At 37.8% G+C, this 17358-nt stretch overlaps 1 protein-coding gene across 9 annotated transcripts in view; it reads left to right on the top strand.

Moving 5' to 3' along the window:
- The window catches only part of CFAP61 (cilia and flagella associated protein 61), a 276395-nt gene that overhangs the window by 68195 nt on the left and 190842 nt on the right, over positions 1-17358 (top strand). For all 9 annotated transcript variants that reach the window (XM_077871988.1, XM_077871992.1, XM_077871989.1 and 6 more), the window contains 2 exons: positions 10327-10418; positions 16745-16819. In XM_077871988.1, the coding sequence (XP_077728114.1) occupies positions 10327-10418; positions 16745-16819 (167 nt within the window). The remainder of the gene's footprint in view (positions 1-10326; positions 10419-16744; positions 16820-17358) is intronic.

Genomic DNA, 17358 nt, shown 5'->3' with positions numbered 1-17358 from the left:
AATGTTAGCAGGCATCCTTTTATTGTTCTTAATATGAAATGGAAAGTCCTGAATATATTACCATTAAGGATGATTTTGTGAATACCGGTTAAGGGATTAAGAAAGTTTCTGTATTTGTGGTTTGCTAAGAAATTTATCAAGAATGTTTTCTTAAAAAAAAATGTTTTTTTTTTTTTATTGAATTCTATAAAATGCTTTTCTATATTTGGTGAGTTGATCTTAGGATTATTTGTCATTCTGTTAATGAAGTGACTTACATTGATTAATTTTTGTACATTAACTATTTTGTTAGCAATAGATATACTATTCTTTTTTTTAAAAGATTTTATTTATTTATTCATGAGAGACACAGAGAGAGAGAGAGAAAGAGAGAGAGAGAGAGAGACAGAGACAGGCCGAGGGAGAAAGAAGCAGGCTCCATGCAGGAAGTCCTATGTGGGACTGGATCCCGGGACTCCAGGATCATGCCCTGAGCCAAAGGCAGGTGTCAACCGCTAAGCCACCCAGATGTCCTGATACATTATTCTTTTTATGCAGTGCTGGATTCTTTGCTGATGTTTTGTTGAGGACTTTTACAGCTATGTTCCATGAGTGGGGGTAATCTGCAATTTTCAGTTCTTGAAACATCCTTGCAACACTTTGGAGATGAGGTTCTGTTGGCTTCATAAAACAATTTGAGGAGCATCCTTCCACTTTTGGAAGTTTAGGCAAGGCTAGAGATGCTTATTCTTTAAATGTTTTGTAGAATTTTCCAGGGAAGCTGTCTAAACCTGGTGGGCTTTTTGTGGGGGAGGCTTTTGATTGCAGTTTCAATTTTTTACATTGTTGTAGAACTATCTTCTTTGTTTGGTAGTTTGTAATTTTTTATAAGGACTTGTACATTTCCTTTACATTTTAAAATTCCTTAGGATAAAGTTGAAGCCATTCTTCATTTTTTCCTATTACACTTTTTAAAAAAAGATTTTGTTTATTTATTCATGAGAGACACAGAGAGAGGCAGAGACACAGGCAGAGGGAGAAGCAGGCTCCCTGCAAGGAGCCCAATGTGAGACTCGATCCTGGACCCTGGGACCACGCCCTGAGCCAAAGGTAGACATGCTGAGCCACCCAGGCATCCCTCCTATTACACTTTTAATGTTCATCAGCTCTGTAGTGACACTGTCTTTTTCAAAATTCCTGACCTTGATTATGTGTATTCTCCTGTCTCAGTCTTGCTAGTAATTTGTCAATCTTCTTAGTCTTTTCAGAGAACCAATTATTAGTTTATTTGGTCCTCTCTATTTTGTGTTTGTTACATATTTTATTTCTGTTCTTTATTTCCTCCTTTTTATTTTTGGGCTTATTTTGATGTTTGTTTTCCAATGCTTTAAGATGATCCTTAACTCATTGATTTTCAGGGTTTTTTTTTTTTTCTTTTCTTATATGACTGTTCAAATTACAGATATTCTTCTCTGAATTTAGCTGAAACTCACAAGTTATACAATGTATTCATTATCAGTATTTTTGATATTTCACTTTATTTTACTCTCTGGCCCTAAGTTTTCATTTTCATTTTTTAATTTTTATTTATTTATTTTTTGGCCCTAAGTTTTTAAAATAATTATTTATTCTCAAACATATGGGACTGGGATCCCTGGGTGGCGCAGCGGTTTAGCGCCTGCCTTTGGCCCAGGGCGCGATCCTGGAGACCGGGATCGAATCCCACATTGGGCTCTCCGTCCATGGAGCCTGCTTCTCCCTCTGCCTGTGTCTCTGCCTCTCTCTCTCTCTCTCTTTGTGACTATCATAAATAAATAAAAATGAAAAAAAAAACATATGGGACTATCTTTTATCTTTCTATTTAATTTTATTGTGGTTAGAATACTTAACATGAGAACTATCTTCTTAAATTTTTTAAATGTACGATACAGTTTTATTAACTACAGGTACAGTATTGTTTAGCAGATCTCTAGCACGTATTCATTTTGCATAACTGAAACTTTATAACTGTGAGATAGCAGCTCCTCTTTACCTCCTCTCCTAGCCCCTAGCTACTAACATTCTATTCTATGCTTCTATGAATGACTATTGTATAAACCTCATATAAGTGCATTCATGTAGTATTTGTCCTTCTGTGACTGGCTTATTTCACTTAGGATAATGTATTCAAGATTTATTCATATTGTTACATATTGCAGGATTTCCTTCTTTTTCAAGGTTGAATAATATTCCATTGTGTGTGTGTGTGTGTGTGTGTGTGTGTATGACATTTTCTTTATCAATTTGGGATGTTCTAATTATCTTTTTATTATTGTGTGTTAGCTCACTTGCATTGAAGTCAGAGAACCTACCCTGTGTGATTTTTTTTCCCCTGTGTGATTTTAATTCTTTAAACTTTGCTGAACATATGGTCAATTTTTAAAAATGTTCCTCGAGTCTATGAAAAGAGTGTATATCCTATAGTTGTTAGGGGCAACATTCTATATAAATCAGTTACATTTGATAATAATGTTGTTCAATATTTTATCCTTATTGACTTCATCACTTGTTTGATCAATTAATGAGAGGTGTGTTAAAATCTCCTGCTTTGATTGTGAATGTACTGATTTCTACTCATAGCCTATCATTTTTCATTATATATTTTGAATCTGTGTTGTTAGGTATATAATTTAAAATCATGATATCTTCTTTGAACTTTAAAGAAAATCAGTTATGAAGTGTCCTCTTCATCTTTAGTGATCTTTTTTGCCTTACAGTCTACTTTCTCTGATTAATATGGACATACCTACTTTCTTTGATTCAAATTGCATACTATATCTTTTTCCATTCTTTTATTTTCATTCTTTCTATTTCCTTATATTTAGTTGTGTCTCTTATAAACAGCATAGAGTTTTTTTTTTTTTTTTTTTTTTTTTATTGGTGTTCAATTTACTAACATACAGAATAACACCCAGTGCCCGTCACCCATTCACTCCCACCCCCCGCCCTCCTCCCCTTCTACCACCCCTAGTTCGTTTCCCAGAGTTAGCAGTCTTTACGTTCTGTCTCCCTTTCTGATATTTCCCACACATTTCTTCTCCCTTCCCTTGTTTTCCCTTTCACTATTATTTATATTCCCCAAATGAATGAGAACATATAATGTTTGTCCTTCTCCGACTGACTTACTTCACTCAGCATAATACCCTCCAGTTCCATCCACGTTGAAGCAAATGGTGGGTATTTGTCATTTCTAATAGCTGAGTAATATTCCATTGTATACATAAACCACATCTTCTTTATCCATTCATCTTTCGTTGGACACCGAGGCTCCTTCCACAGTTTGGCTATCGTGGCCATCAGCATAGAGTTTAATTGTTGTTTTTGATCTAGAGTGCCAACTGCTGTCTTTTAATTATAGTATTTAGTCCATATATATTTAATGTTTTTATGGGTTTATAGCTACTATCTTACCTTATATATGTCTCTTATGTTTATATGTTTCACTACTGGCATCATTTATTTGTGTCTTCTCCTTTTTTTAATCTTACCAGTGTCAATTTAATTAGTATTTTCAAAGAGCCAGCCTCAGGATTTGGTTGATTCTCTCTGTTAACTTTTGTGATTGCATCAATAATCCATTACCACAATAATGCTGCCAACAAACAGCTACAAAACCACAGTGACATACCACAATAAGCATGTTTTGATGATACAGCTGGGGTTAGTTAGGCAGTTCTTCTGATCTTAGCTGGGTCTTTTCACATGTCTTGGGGTTGGTTGCCTATTGGCTGATTTGGGCTGGCATTGGCTCTGCTGTGTGTGCCTCTCATCCTTTTAGCAGGCTAGATTGGGCATGTTTTTATGGTGACCACAAAGGTGCAGGAGACCAAATAGAAACAGACAAGGCATCTTGAGGTCTAGGCTTTGAACTAATATATATTACTTACCTAAGGCAGGTCATATGGCTGAGCCCAGAATTGGAGGGAGACGATTCTCTTTAGTGAAGTTCCTTTAGTGAAGGGACTAAATATAGGGAGGGTGAAAAATCAACATCATTATTTCAATCCTTATTCACACAAAAGAATAATGCTGATGATTTTTGTCATGGTCTTCTTTCCCTAGTCCTATTAGAGACACAAACTTCAGTTTAGCCTGGAGGAGGCTAAAACCTGTAGTCTCACTTCAAGACAGTGTTATGGGAATTACCAGGGCATGAAACTCAAATTGATAATACTGTGTGGCTTAGAGTCTGCATTGCAGTCCAGATGGGTAGAGCTTCCTTGAAAAATAAGAAAAAAGCCCTTTATCCTCCTTTTATGCAGCTGCCTAGTGTTTTCCTTTGTATTGTTGTGGACTTTATCATCAACTTCTTGCTGTTCATTCAGCCATTCAGTAAATATTGAGTACCTCCCATATACTAGATTTTGGGAGCCTAGTCTAACACTGGTGAGTCTAGTACTGACTAATGGCAGGATAAATAAGCAGGACAAATTAGTTTGCAATGAGAGAAGTGCTAGAAAATTGTGGTGGAACCACAGCGGAATTATACCTAAGTCGTCTTGAGAACATCAGCTTAGAATTCACAGGGAAAAAAAGCTTTTGAGTCAGAACTTCAAAAACTAATTGAGGCTCTCTAGGTAAATAAGCAGAAAGATTTTCCTAGCAGAGGGAACAAAATGTACAAAATAAGGAGGTATTAGGAACCATCACTTATTAGGGTAAAGTACAAATTCAGGGTTGCTAGAACATGAAGTGAGGCATTGACAGGAGATGAAGCAGAACAGGATATTGAGGTGATGCGATCAAGGCTCACATGCCTTGCAAAAGTTTAGATTAATCTATTCACAGCATACCTGATGATGTTCCATTGGCAATCCTTAATTAGAAAGGGATCCATGTTCAAGTTCTAGTTCAAAGGAAGACTTTCTACTAGAGTGTCCAGGAAAGAGATGAGGAGGGACTGAATCAGAACAATGATTATGGATGAGCCTGAGAGGTATTTTGGGGAATTAAAGGAATTTGATATTTTAGTTCATATGGAGAAGGTGGGATATGGAAAAGGGAAAAAAATAAAAAATGACTGCAGAAATTAGATGGATAGTGGAACCATTTGGCAAGATGGGAATAATAAGAATGAGTGAATTATATGATGGAAATGCTGTGATTTCTGATTTGGCAGAGTTGAGTTTAATCTTCCTAGTAAGTGCCATCACAAGTTTCCTTATAAGAGAGAGACAGGGGAGATAACAGGAGGAGGCTGTGACCCCAGAGACAGAGTGAAGTGATGTGGCCACATGGCAAGGAATGCTGGCAGTCACTATAAGCTGGAGTACACAGAAACAGCCTTTCCCCTAGAGCCTCTGGATGGAGTGTATCCCTGCCAACACCTTGATTTCTGCTCAGAGATACTGATTTTGACATTTGTGAGCCTTTAGAATAAGAGGGGCTACATTTTATTCATTTACTTTTGAGTAAATGAACAATGCAACTCATTGTTCTCCATTGAAGTTTTGGATGAATGATTTAACTTGAATCTCTAACCTTTTCCCTTCTTGAAATGGAAGGACTTAAGTTCATTTGGCAGCTTTTAAAAAATGATCCATAATATTGCAATAGTAAACAAAAATGACTGCTTTGTAATATTTTGGAGATAGAAATTTACTTTTAGGAATGCCTGGGTGGCTCGGTGGTTGAGTGTCTGCCTTTAGCTCAGGGTGTGGTCCTGGAGTCCAGTGATGGAGTCCCATGTCGGGCTTCCTGCATGGAGCCTGGTTCTCCCTCTGCCTGTGTCTCTGCCTCTCTCTCTCTCTTTGTCTTTCATGAATAAATAAATAAAATATTTTAATAAGAAGAAACTTACTTTTATAACTGGAAATTTTAAAAAATCTTGATAGTATTAGTAACATAGGAAACCATCCTCCTAAAAATATTAAGATAATGCACTTAAAAGTTGAGTTCCCATTGAACCACATCCAAGCCTGGTTCTTCTCTCTCCCCAGAAATAGCCATTGTAATAATTTTAGTATATGTCTACCCAGACCAACTTTTTATACTTTTCTAAGAAGTCCATTTATTCATAGAAAAAAAACCCTACCATTTTGTAGCAGTTTTTTTTTTTTTAAATATAAATAGTGTCTTTAGGAATATGTGATGTTTGAAATTTACTTCTTCACTCAACTCTTTGAGATCTGGCAGTGTTGGTACATGTTGTTCTAGGATACTCCTTTTACCTTCTGGGCAGTATTCTACAACATGGAATGTGTCACATTTGTCCTTAGATGGACATTAAACTTGTTTCTGTTATTTTGTTATTGTGAAAAGTGCTGCAGTAAACATTATAGTGCATGTCTCCTTGGACCCCTTGCCAGAATTTCCCCAGGCTCTATTCCTGGAGTTGTTCTTGCTGGGCTTGGAAATACTCACATTGCCACTAAATATGACCAAACCAGTGGTCTTCCTCCAGACCCTTTCATAGTTCTCTCATATAAGAGTGTCAGCATTTTAAACTTTAGACAATATGTTAAGTATGAAAGGAGATATTGTTTTGATTTTATTTCTCTGAATATTATTGAGGATAAACACTTTTGTATGTTTATTAAGGTCATTTATATTCCCTGGATATTCATTGCCTTTGCCTAATGGGTTGTTTCTCCTTTCTGTAATTAAATTGTTAGTCCATTTTATGTGTGGCAAATATTTTCTCCATGTCTCTAATTTAAAAAAATTTCTTCTTAGGATACTTTTGACTGACCTTTTAGATTCTGATGTGGTCAAATAGGTATGTTAACTAACTAGAATTAAAATAAAAACTTAAAAAATGCCTGGCACACACACACAAATAAATAAATAATATTTTGCTTTTATGACTTCTCCCCTTTTGCAGAAGGATTTAAAAAAAAATTTTTTTTTATTTATTTATGATAGTCACACACACAGAGAGAGAGAGGCAGAGACACAGGCAGAGGGAGAAGCAGGCTCCATGCACCGGGAACCCGACATGGGATTCCATCCTGGGTCTCCAGGATCATGCCCTGGGCCAAAGGCAGGCACCAAACCGCTGCGCCACCCAGGGATCCCTGCAGAAGGATTTTTAAGGAAGAATTTCTCCACCCCCAAGATAATATTCTCCTGTAATTTCAACATTAAAAAAAATCTTTAGGTTATTAGCATATTTACAGGTGATTCTTATGCAGTATATGAAGTAGGGGCCTAAATTAATTTTTCCCATATGATGAGCCAGCACTATTTATTTATTTGTATAGTTTATTCTTTCTTTACAATTCAAAATGCCACTTTTAACAAATATCAGCAATTTTATAAATGTATGGCTTTTTTCTGGATTCTGTTCTGTTCTATTTCTACTTAAATAATCCATGGTTCTTGTAACTATGGCTTTATAACATGTCTTAATATTCATTAGGAAATTTGGCCCACTCTTTGTTCTTATTTCTTAAAATTCTGTTGTTGACTATTTCTTTGTTCTTATTTCTTAAATTTCTGTTGTTGACTATTTCAAAAAACCATTCTTCCATATTTCACTTCACAAAAAAAGTCCCGTTGGGAGTTTTGATCTGTATTTAAAATAAATGTTAAATACCTGATTGTTTACTATTATTAATTCCTAAAACCATCAAAATGTATTAGTTATCTTTCCCTGTGTATTATCACTATCAGATAAAGAGTAGGGCAGCCCAGGTCTTGTGGGACCTAAAGTCTATACAATTTGAGAACCCTCTTTAAAAAAACAAATGTAAAATTATGAATGCAATAGTAGGTGCTATGTCTTGGGAGGGCCCTTATTAGGGGGGATACCTGAAACTCTATAACATTATTAACTTTGAGGTAAACCCACCCATATAAAGCAGTCTCAAGGGCAGCCCAGGTGGCTCAGCAGGTTAGCCCTGCCTTCAGCCCAGGGCGTGATCCTGGAGACCAGGGATCGACTCCCACATCAGGCTCCCTGCATGGAACCTGCTTCTCCCTCTGCCTGTTTCTCTGCCTCTCTGTCTCTCTCTGTGTATCTCATGAATAAATAAATAAAATCTTTAAAAATAAATAAATCAGTTTCAAGAACAGGGAAAGTCTTAGCAAATAGTGCCTCTACTCCCACTAGTTTGTAACTTCTAAGCTACATAAGTGGTGTTAGTAATAAAATAACAATTAAATGTGTAGCCTCAGTCATGTTTTCAGTTGTGTGTTATATAATGCCAGTGCCTTGACTTCTCCCTGGTATAAGCACCTCACGTTTGAGGATCTCAGGACACATTATGAACATTAACTAATTAAACCTCACAAAACCCCAGAGACACAAGAAAGAGAGATACAGCATCACTTTGCCTAGTTCTGAAATGCAGCCACCTCTGGGGATGAGTGTGGCAGCTGCTTACTAATAAACTGCAATAACCCCACGACAGTTTAACCAAGACAATTAGCTGTTGTAATTGGTAATTGTCTCATGAACATTAGACTGTCAAATAGTGAAGTCACCAGCATTATCAGTTCATTTCAAATCTAATCCATTCTTTAAGGTCTCTTACTTACTTTTTTAGTAATTTTGTCCTAGTATATAAAATAAATATATGTACAATGAAGGTCTAGTATTTTTCTTTTAGTTTCTTCTTTTGGGTAGTCCTTCAGATTTAAAACAAAATAGGAAAATAGCTCTTTTAAAAAATAAAATTGAACTTAAGAATAGGGAGATATTTATATCTATATCTACCTATCTATATATTTTATATCTATATTTTTTTAATTCAAGAAGTTTACTGCTGAGCAAAACAGATCAATGATGGCAGAAGACAGAAGAGCATCTACCTTTAAGTGATATATTGGCTAGACATGGTAATGAGGGAAACTTCTGGTTGCTGGGAATGCTTTAGCTATTTATTTGGGTGGTTGGTACATGGGAATAGATAAATGTTGAAGTTCATGCATTTTTACTGAATACACATTATGTCAACAAAGTAAATTAACATAAAAAGCACATGGCTCTTGTCATCATGAGAATGCCTAAAACCCCATATAGACTTTATGAAAAGTTTTGCAAGGAGCAGGAAATACTCAGGAACTAAGATGTGATCCATGCCTCAAAGCATGTTTCTTCAGAAGAGGGATTCTATGTCCTGTGCTCCTGTTTCCAGACATTTTCTCCCCATGCCAAAAGAACTACCCATTACCCTAGGATGTAATTCTCTCTCATTGTACTTTCAACATTATATACCTCTTTATTTATGCCCTTTATACTTCCCTGGCCATCCAGTTTTTCTCTTAGAATTTCTTTCTGTTTCACTGAGCTATGTCTTTGCCAGAAGACAGGTACAGGGCATGGGTAATCTGGGGATTTGGGATTAAGCGGTATCTGCAGGAGCCATTGCTGTGGCTGGCACTAGAAGAGCATAGTGAGAAATGAAGGAGCCAAGAGGATACGTAGGAGACGTAGGATAGCCTACGTCTGGTCTAGCCACAGCATCTGATATGAACGTTCATTAGAAACAAGAAGATGGAGGGTCAGGCTTCTGCTGGCAGTGCAGAGGGGCAGCATCCTAGGGTGGCTGTGAATAAATGTCATAGCTTAGAATCCTCCACCAGAGCAGACACAAGGTGAGCCAGAAGGAAGAGGTGGGAGAGAGGAAGGAGAGGGAAAGGGGAAGTGAAGAGAGAATGACAAAATAGAAGGAGAAAGAGGGAGCAGAGAGACAGGAAGAGAAATAAGAAGACCCAGAAGAAAGACGAGCTGGAAGAAAGACAAGAATTCAGAAGGCAGAGGGGGAAAAGAGCTTTGTAGACAAAAGGAGAAAGGGGTTTTTTACTGTAATTTTTAGTGAAAGTTAAAAACACAAACACTTACCCTGATACTGACTTTCCAGAATATACTTAAACAGTAATGCTTAGCTGCAGTTCTTATTGCTTAGAAAGTAGAGAAGTACAAATAGTTAATTGTGGTCTTTCCCCTGTTTGGTCTTTAAATCATTTCAAAGCCTACAGCCCAGAAAGTTGCTAATCAGTTGTTGGTAAACTTTAAAGGGGGCTCCTATGAAAGGAGCACTGGCTCAGGAGCCTCAGAGGGTGAGGGCTCCCTGAAGGCCAGACCAGGTTCTAGCCCATTGCTGGCAGCATTTTTCCCCCACAGCTTTCTCGGGGTGGGTATCATTTTATCTCCATCACATGCATATGGGCACAAGAAGTCAGAATTGAGGTAGGATGTGAAGACCCTCTGCTTCCCACCTCATGGAACCACTCTCTGCACTGCATTTCTTTCAGATGTGCTGCAGGTGAGAAACACGTTAATTACCATGGTGTCTCCAGTGTCCTGTGTCCTGAAGATATTTATCATCTGTTCTCTGTCTTTATGCCATTCTTTCCTCAAAGGTGCTGAGCTCAGTAGTAGCAACCCCAGTTCCCTGAAAACAGTTGAGGAGCCACAGGAACCTCTCTCTCCAGAGGCCATGGAAATCATTCAGGTAACAGACTTCATTTACCCCTGCCTGGGCCCTGGGGGGGCGGGGGAGGAGGCTCTACTTGTGCAGTCAGAGGCATGCCTGATGCTGGTTAATCACTGAGTTCTGATGCCTGATGTGGAGAAGGCCTCACTAGCACTAAGACTAGGGGACAGCAGGCCGGGAGAAAACTCAGGTGTGTGTAGGTGTAATAGACAAATCAGAGCCTCCCCACCAGCTTCAAGAATACAGGTCAGAATGGAGTTTCATCCCTTCTCTTCCTTCCTTAAAACCCATTCCCTGATTTTAGGAGGTCAAGGGAAATAAAGCTGCTCATTTAAAGCCAGGTAGAAAATTCAGACATACCAATGAGACTTACACACTCGCATGAGGCCCTGTTTTTCTTCCTGCCTGATCGGGCTTTGGAAGCTATAGAAATGCCTTCCATAGCTTCTTGGAGAATTGCTGGCCCCACTTGTCTTTGCCTGTCCTCATCAGAAGCCCCCCCCCCACCTACACCCTCCTGCTACCAGAGTTCCACATGAGCTGCTGCTGCCCTAACCTGAAGAAAGGGGAAACCCACACCAAAGTAGGCCACAGTCATATAATAGATTACTTAGGATTTGGTGGACAAGCTAGCAGATCCAGCTCATTGCTCCAGCTCTGCCGACTTCTGACCACTGTTGGGTTCATGGTAACATAAATGCCCAAATATACTGGGTTCTGGGTCCTTACAGATTCCTGCAGGACCTCAGAGTATGTCTCTTGTGTCTTCTGGAACAAGGCCTCACCTAGGGCGTGGGGCAGGAAAATATGCTCACTTCTAGGCTAATGTTGGCCTGGTCCTACATCAGCACTGTGTGTGGCCAGAAACACAAGATGTTTTCCTACACCATTCCTTCAGCCTCTGGTCTGTCTGACTTTTCCATCCAACTAGGTTCAGAACCCCTCCCTTGAGCCTAGGTTGGGGGGGCAGGTGGTGCCTTCACTTCTGGACTCCAGCCTCTATCTTTTTACCCCTTTGTTTTCAACATTGGACAAAACAGAGTTCCTCTTTGCCATCCACTCATGCAAATGAAATCTTGGGAAAAGGAGGATGGAGGGAGGACCTTTGTCTTAACACTAGGCCACCTGATTTCCAGATTGTTCTCCCAGATTTTCACATTGTCCCTATAGAAAATGCATTCTTATGCCCCAAGAGGACCCAACCTGTAACTGGTTGGCTATGATATTTCAAGTGCTGATTTATTCTCTCCGTGGAAGTTGGGCACACACAATGGCTAAGCATTCTTTTGTGTCTGAGGGCACTCGAGACCAAAACACAACTCCAGTCTTCAAGAGATAGTGACTTGATAGAGAAGAGGAAAGCCCTAATTCAGTATTTGGAAAGGAGGAGGGGAAATATCCCAGAGGAGGGGACTTTTTAAAGAAGGTTGTATGACATGGATTAGGTTAAGGTAGATGAAGCTGATGAATAGAATTAATAAAAAAGAAATACTTAGTGCTAAGGGCTTCTGCTTTTGGCAAAGATGGAGTAACAGAGACTAGATGTATTCTCCTGCCTAAAAAAACAAAAAGTGGCCAAAATATATGAGAGAACAATTTTTAAGACACTGCTTATCAGGTTACCAAAGAAATATATGCCCAAGAGATAGGGAAACAAGCCAGGTAACTCCTCTGATTCTCCTGGCCTCCAGCCTTAAGAAAGTTTCAGGCCACAGCACAGGGCAGGAGAGCTCAGTGGGAACCCTGTGGACTCTCTAAGTTGAGGAGGCAGGTCTGGAAGTCCATGGAGACTAAGGCTGATAAAGTTTGCAGGACAGAGTACTAGAGAGGAGAGAACTGCACAGAGAGGGATGTTAGGGATCTCGAGGAAATAGTGAAGATCAGGCTGAGGAAAGAACTTCCCAAAAGGATTTGAGTTCATAGTGCCCAGTACTCATCCAAAGCTGGAGCTAATGCCTGCTTCCATAAGCCAGACTGGAGAATCTTATGACTCACAAAGCACTGGAAGAGCACAGAAGAGCCTTGCATCAATAGTGGGGAATAATTAACTCTAGAGAGAACATGGCACCAGTAATGTCTAACATATCTTTAGTGCAAGAACCAAAAGGATCAAACTGCTCCAGTGACTGAGTCCCAGAATAGAGTTCAATAATGTGTGTAGGAGTACAAAATTAACTAGCACCCAGCTAGGTTAAATGACAATGTTTGGAATCCAAGAAGATATTACAGGCACTCAAAAAACTGAGATTGTATGATGTGTAAAGTGGAGATAACCAATTGAAACCAACCTAGATCTGAAGCAGATGTTAGAACTAGTGGGCAAAAACATTAACAACAGTTATTATAACTATGTAAGCCCAAAGTTCAAAGAAAGACATGGAAGATATAAAAACACCCCAAATAAAATCTCTAGACATAAAAACTACAATTCATGAGATGAAAAAATACACAGAGGGATCAACCATAGATTAAACATGGAAGAAAAAAAGGGTTAGTAAACTTGAAATGAGAATTAAAAAATTAAATTAAAAATTAAAAACATGATCATTGTATCAGTGAGCTGTGGGATAATGTCAAGTAGCTAATATGTGTGGAGTACATGAAGAAGAGGGAGAGGTTGGAATGGAAAAAATATTTGAAGAAATGATGATTAAACAAATTCTAGATTTAATGAAAACAGTAAACCCACAGACACAAGCTCAATAAATAGCAAGCACAAGAAACACAAAGACACCTGTACCAAAGCCCATCATAATCAAATAGTGGAAAACCATTGATAAAGAGAAAATCTTAAAAGCAGCCAGAAGGGAAAAGGCAACCTGGGAACAGAGGAACAAGGATAATGGTTGTAGCAGATTTCTTGTTGGCACAGGCACAGTGCAGTCCCATCTTTAAATAACTGGCATAAAATAAACTGTCAACCTAGAATTTTATACCCAGTGAGTGTCTTTCAAAAATGAGTAAAATTTTCATCTACATACAAAAGGTAGGTAAATTCATTGCCAGTAGATGCATACTACAAGAAATGTTGAAGTTGGGGATCCCTGGGTGGCTTGGCAGTTTAGTGCCTGCCTTCTGCCCAGGGTGTGATCCTGGAATCCTGGGATCAAGTCCCATGTTGGGCTCCCTGCATGGAGCCTGCTTCTCCCTCTGTCTACATCTCTGCCTCTCTCTCTCTCGCTCTCTCTCGCTCTCTCTGTCCCTCATGAATAAATAAACAAAATCTTAAAAAAAAAAAAAAGTTGAAGTCCTTCAGGCAGAAGAGAAATGATACCAGATGAAACTCAGGATCTACACAGAGGAATGAGGAACACTGGAAATGGTAATGATGGGTAAATGTGTAAATTGTGCTCTAATTATATCCCTTTAAAAGGTAATTCATTGTTTAAGTAAAATAAAAACAATATAGTGCAGGGCTTGTAGCAAATGTAAAAATGAAATGAATGGCAAGAATAGTATAAAAACCAGGAGGGGAGAAATATAAATATACTACTTGAAGGCTCTTCTACTATACCTGAAGTGGTGTAATATTACCTAAAAGACAGATGTGGTAAGTTAAAGATGTATATCATAAACTGTAAAAAATATTGAAGTTACAAATCAAATTCAGAGAGTTATACTTAATAAGCCTACAGAAGAGAGAAAGTTGAATCATAAAAATATACAAGTAGGGCACCTGGCTGGCTCAGTTGGTAAAGCATGTGACTCTTGATCTTGGGGTTGTGAGTTCAGGCCTGGTGTTGGGTGTAGAGATTATTAAAATAAATCTTTTTAAAAATATATACACCAGTCCAAAAGAAGGCAAAAATATGGAAAAAAAATAAAGAGCAGAGGGACAAATATAAAACAAATAGGGTGTCAGACTTAAATCTAACCATATTGAGAATCACATTAAATGTAATATACGTTGAATATCCCAATCAAAGATTATGTAAGGCCAAAATAGGTTGGATGAAAAACAAGACTCAGTTATATTTAGACCATAAGAATGCACTTACTGAATTCAGACACTTAACCAACTGAGCCACCCAGAGATCCCAAATATGCCCTTTAAATGCAAAGATACAATAGGTTCAAATTTGAAGGATACAAAAAGATACAGCATATTAACACTAATCAAAAGAAAGCTGGAGTAGCTTTCTTCATTGCATTCAAAGCAGATTTCAGAAGAGGGAATATTACCAGAAATAACAAAGATCATGAGAACATAACAATCCTAAATATTTATGTGTCTAATAGAATTTCAAAACACAGGAAGCAAAAACGGATAGAACTGCAAATACAAACAAATGAATAAATGACTGTATTTGGAGATTTCAATATCCCTCTCTTAATAATTAATGGAAAAAGTAGGATATCAGTAGGAATATAGATTTCTAATAATATTATCACAACTTTGACCTAGTTGACACTTAACACTCTACCCACAAAATGACAGAATACATATTCTTGTCCTGTGCACACAGAACATTTACCAAGGTAGACCATATTCTGGACCACAAAATAAATCTCAATGAATTTAAAAGGATTTAAGTCATCTAAAGTATGTCTTCTCACAATAAAAGAGATTACAAGAAGCTAAAACTCCAGGTTAATAGCTCTTATGAACATTAATGGAAAAGTCCTAATAAAAAATTTAGTAATTGGAATCAATATATAAAAAGAATAGTACATCATGACCAAGTAGGGTTTATTCTGGGAATGCAAGATTGGTTTAACATAAAAAAATCAATCAAGCATGCCTGGGTGGCTCAGTCAGCTAAGTGTGATAACTCTTGATCTCAGCTCAGATCTTGATCTCAGGGTCATGAGTTTAAGCCTCTCATTGGGCTCCAAGCTGGGCATGGAACCTACTAAAAAAAAAAAAAAAAGTCAAGGGATATAATTCACCATATTAACAAGCTAAAAAAGATTAGCTATATGTTTCTCTGAAAAATGCAAGGTAGGCATTTGAAAATTCAACATTCACTCCTTGTTAAAACTCTCAGAAAATTAGGAATCAGAAGGAACTTCTTCAATTTGATAGAGGCCATTTGTGAATACCCAATAGCTAACATCATACTTAATGGTAGAAGACTGAAAGCTTTTCCACCATGGTCAGGAACAATGCAAGAATGTCTGCTCCCACCTCTTCTATTTAAAATTATCCTAGAAGTTCAAGCCTGCGGAAAAAGATAACAGAAATAAAAGGCATCCAAATTGGAAAGGAAGAATTAAAACTGTCCTTTATTTGCAGATAACATAATTATCTAGAATCTACAAAACAGCTACTAGAACTAATAAATAATTTAGCAAGTTGCTAATATATACAAAATTAATATGTGAAGTTCAATTTTATTTCTGTGTAATAACAATTAACAATCACAACTGGAAATAAATACCATTTTCAATAGTACAAATATACAAAATACTAAGAGATAAATCTGACAAAAGATTTTCAATACTTGTACACTGAAAACCACAAAACATTTCTGAGAGAAATGAAATGAGATCTAAATAAATGGAGAGATACCTCCTGTTCCTGGTTTTGAACATTTGATATTGTCAATGGGTCAGTTCTTCCCAAACTGACCAATGCATTTCCAGTCAAAATTTCAGGGAATTTTGACTGGAAATTGAAAAAATTGATTCCAAATTCATATGGAAAGGACCTAGAATAGCCAAAACAACTTTGGAACAGAACAGTTGTTGGACTAATACTACTGATTTCAAGGTTTACTGTATAGTTGTCGTTAAGCCCCTGTGATAATGATGCCAAGGGCAACAGATAGATTAATGGAACAGAATAGAAGATCCAGAAATAGACTCAGCCTATAATCTATAGTGACAAAAAGCCAATAATCATTTGTGTGTGGTTGATCGAGTGGTATAGGGTGAAGAGAGAGAGGCACCAAGAAACACAGAAGCTTTGGGGAGTGATGTATGTGTTCATTATTTTTATGATGGTGATATTTTCATGGGTGCATACCTAGGTTAAAAGTTTTCGAAAAGTATACTTGGAATATATGCAGTTTACTGTCAATTATACTGCAATAAAGCAGTTGGAAAAAACTTAGTGCAGCTTTAAGTTACACAGAAGAATAAGAATAATAAAGGAATAACTGACATTTACAGAGAATGAGGAATTGTTACCATATTAACAAGCTAAAAAAGATTAGCTATATGTTTCTCTGAAACATATTTTATCTGTTCTTATTTTATCCTCATAACAACCTTGCTGCTCTTAGTCCTTTTTACAGATGAGGCCACTGGGACTCCATGACTTTCCCAAGTCATTAAGCCACAGAACCAGGATCTAAATCACTGCAGATGTTGATTAAATGTCTTGCCTTTGTCATTTGCAGGGGAGAATTACAGATGAAGCCCCAGTTGACGATCTTTTCTCAGCAGTCCAAAGCGGAAACAGTAGTGAAATGGAGGTAGGGCTTATGTGCTGCCCGGTTGGCCCCAAGAGGTTCTCTACTGTCTGCTGAATGTTGGTGTGCTTGGTCCTCCTCCAGGCCTCCCCTGCCTCTTTCTCTTAGTTTACAACTGCTGCCTTCTTTAGCACCTACTCCACAAAGCCTCCCTCAATGAAATCTTCCTCCACTGAGAAATCCTTTATTCTGTATCCCTTGTACAGCTTGGTCCTAGAGGTTATATTTTCTACAGGAATTCTTTGCAGCGACTTCAGTAAATAGTTTTTCCTCCACTTCCCATTGTCCAGCAAGAAAACACTTTGTAGGGGCAAGAGATCTGTAAGAGTCTCCTCTAACTGTGTGTGTCATTGGCACACATATATGCTCTCCTGTACACCTGTATGTATTATTCATTCATATGTGAATGTCAGGTTCCAGTAACTGCTCCCTCCTGTTACAGATTCAGGGGTGGTAGCATCTTCCTTTATTGGTTTCCCTTCTTTAACCTTCTCCCACTTTTACGTGTGGTCCTTTGTCAAACCTCCTTTGTCTGCTCTATT

Source organism: Canis aureus, chromosome 26 (genome assembly GCF_053574225.1).
Source record: "Canis aureus isolate CA01 chromosome 26, VMU_Caureus_v.1.0, whole genome shotgun sequence".
Classification (NCBI taxonomy): Eukaryota; Metazoa; Chordata; class Mammalia; order Carnivora; family Canidae; genus Canis; species Canis aureus.
This window is presented reverse-complemented; position numbering and strand designations above follow the sequence as displayed.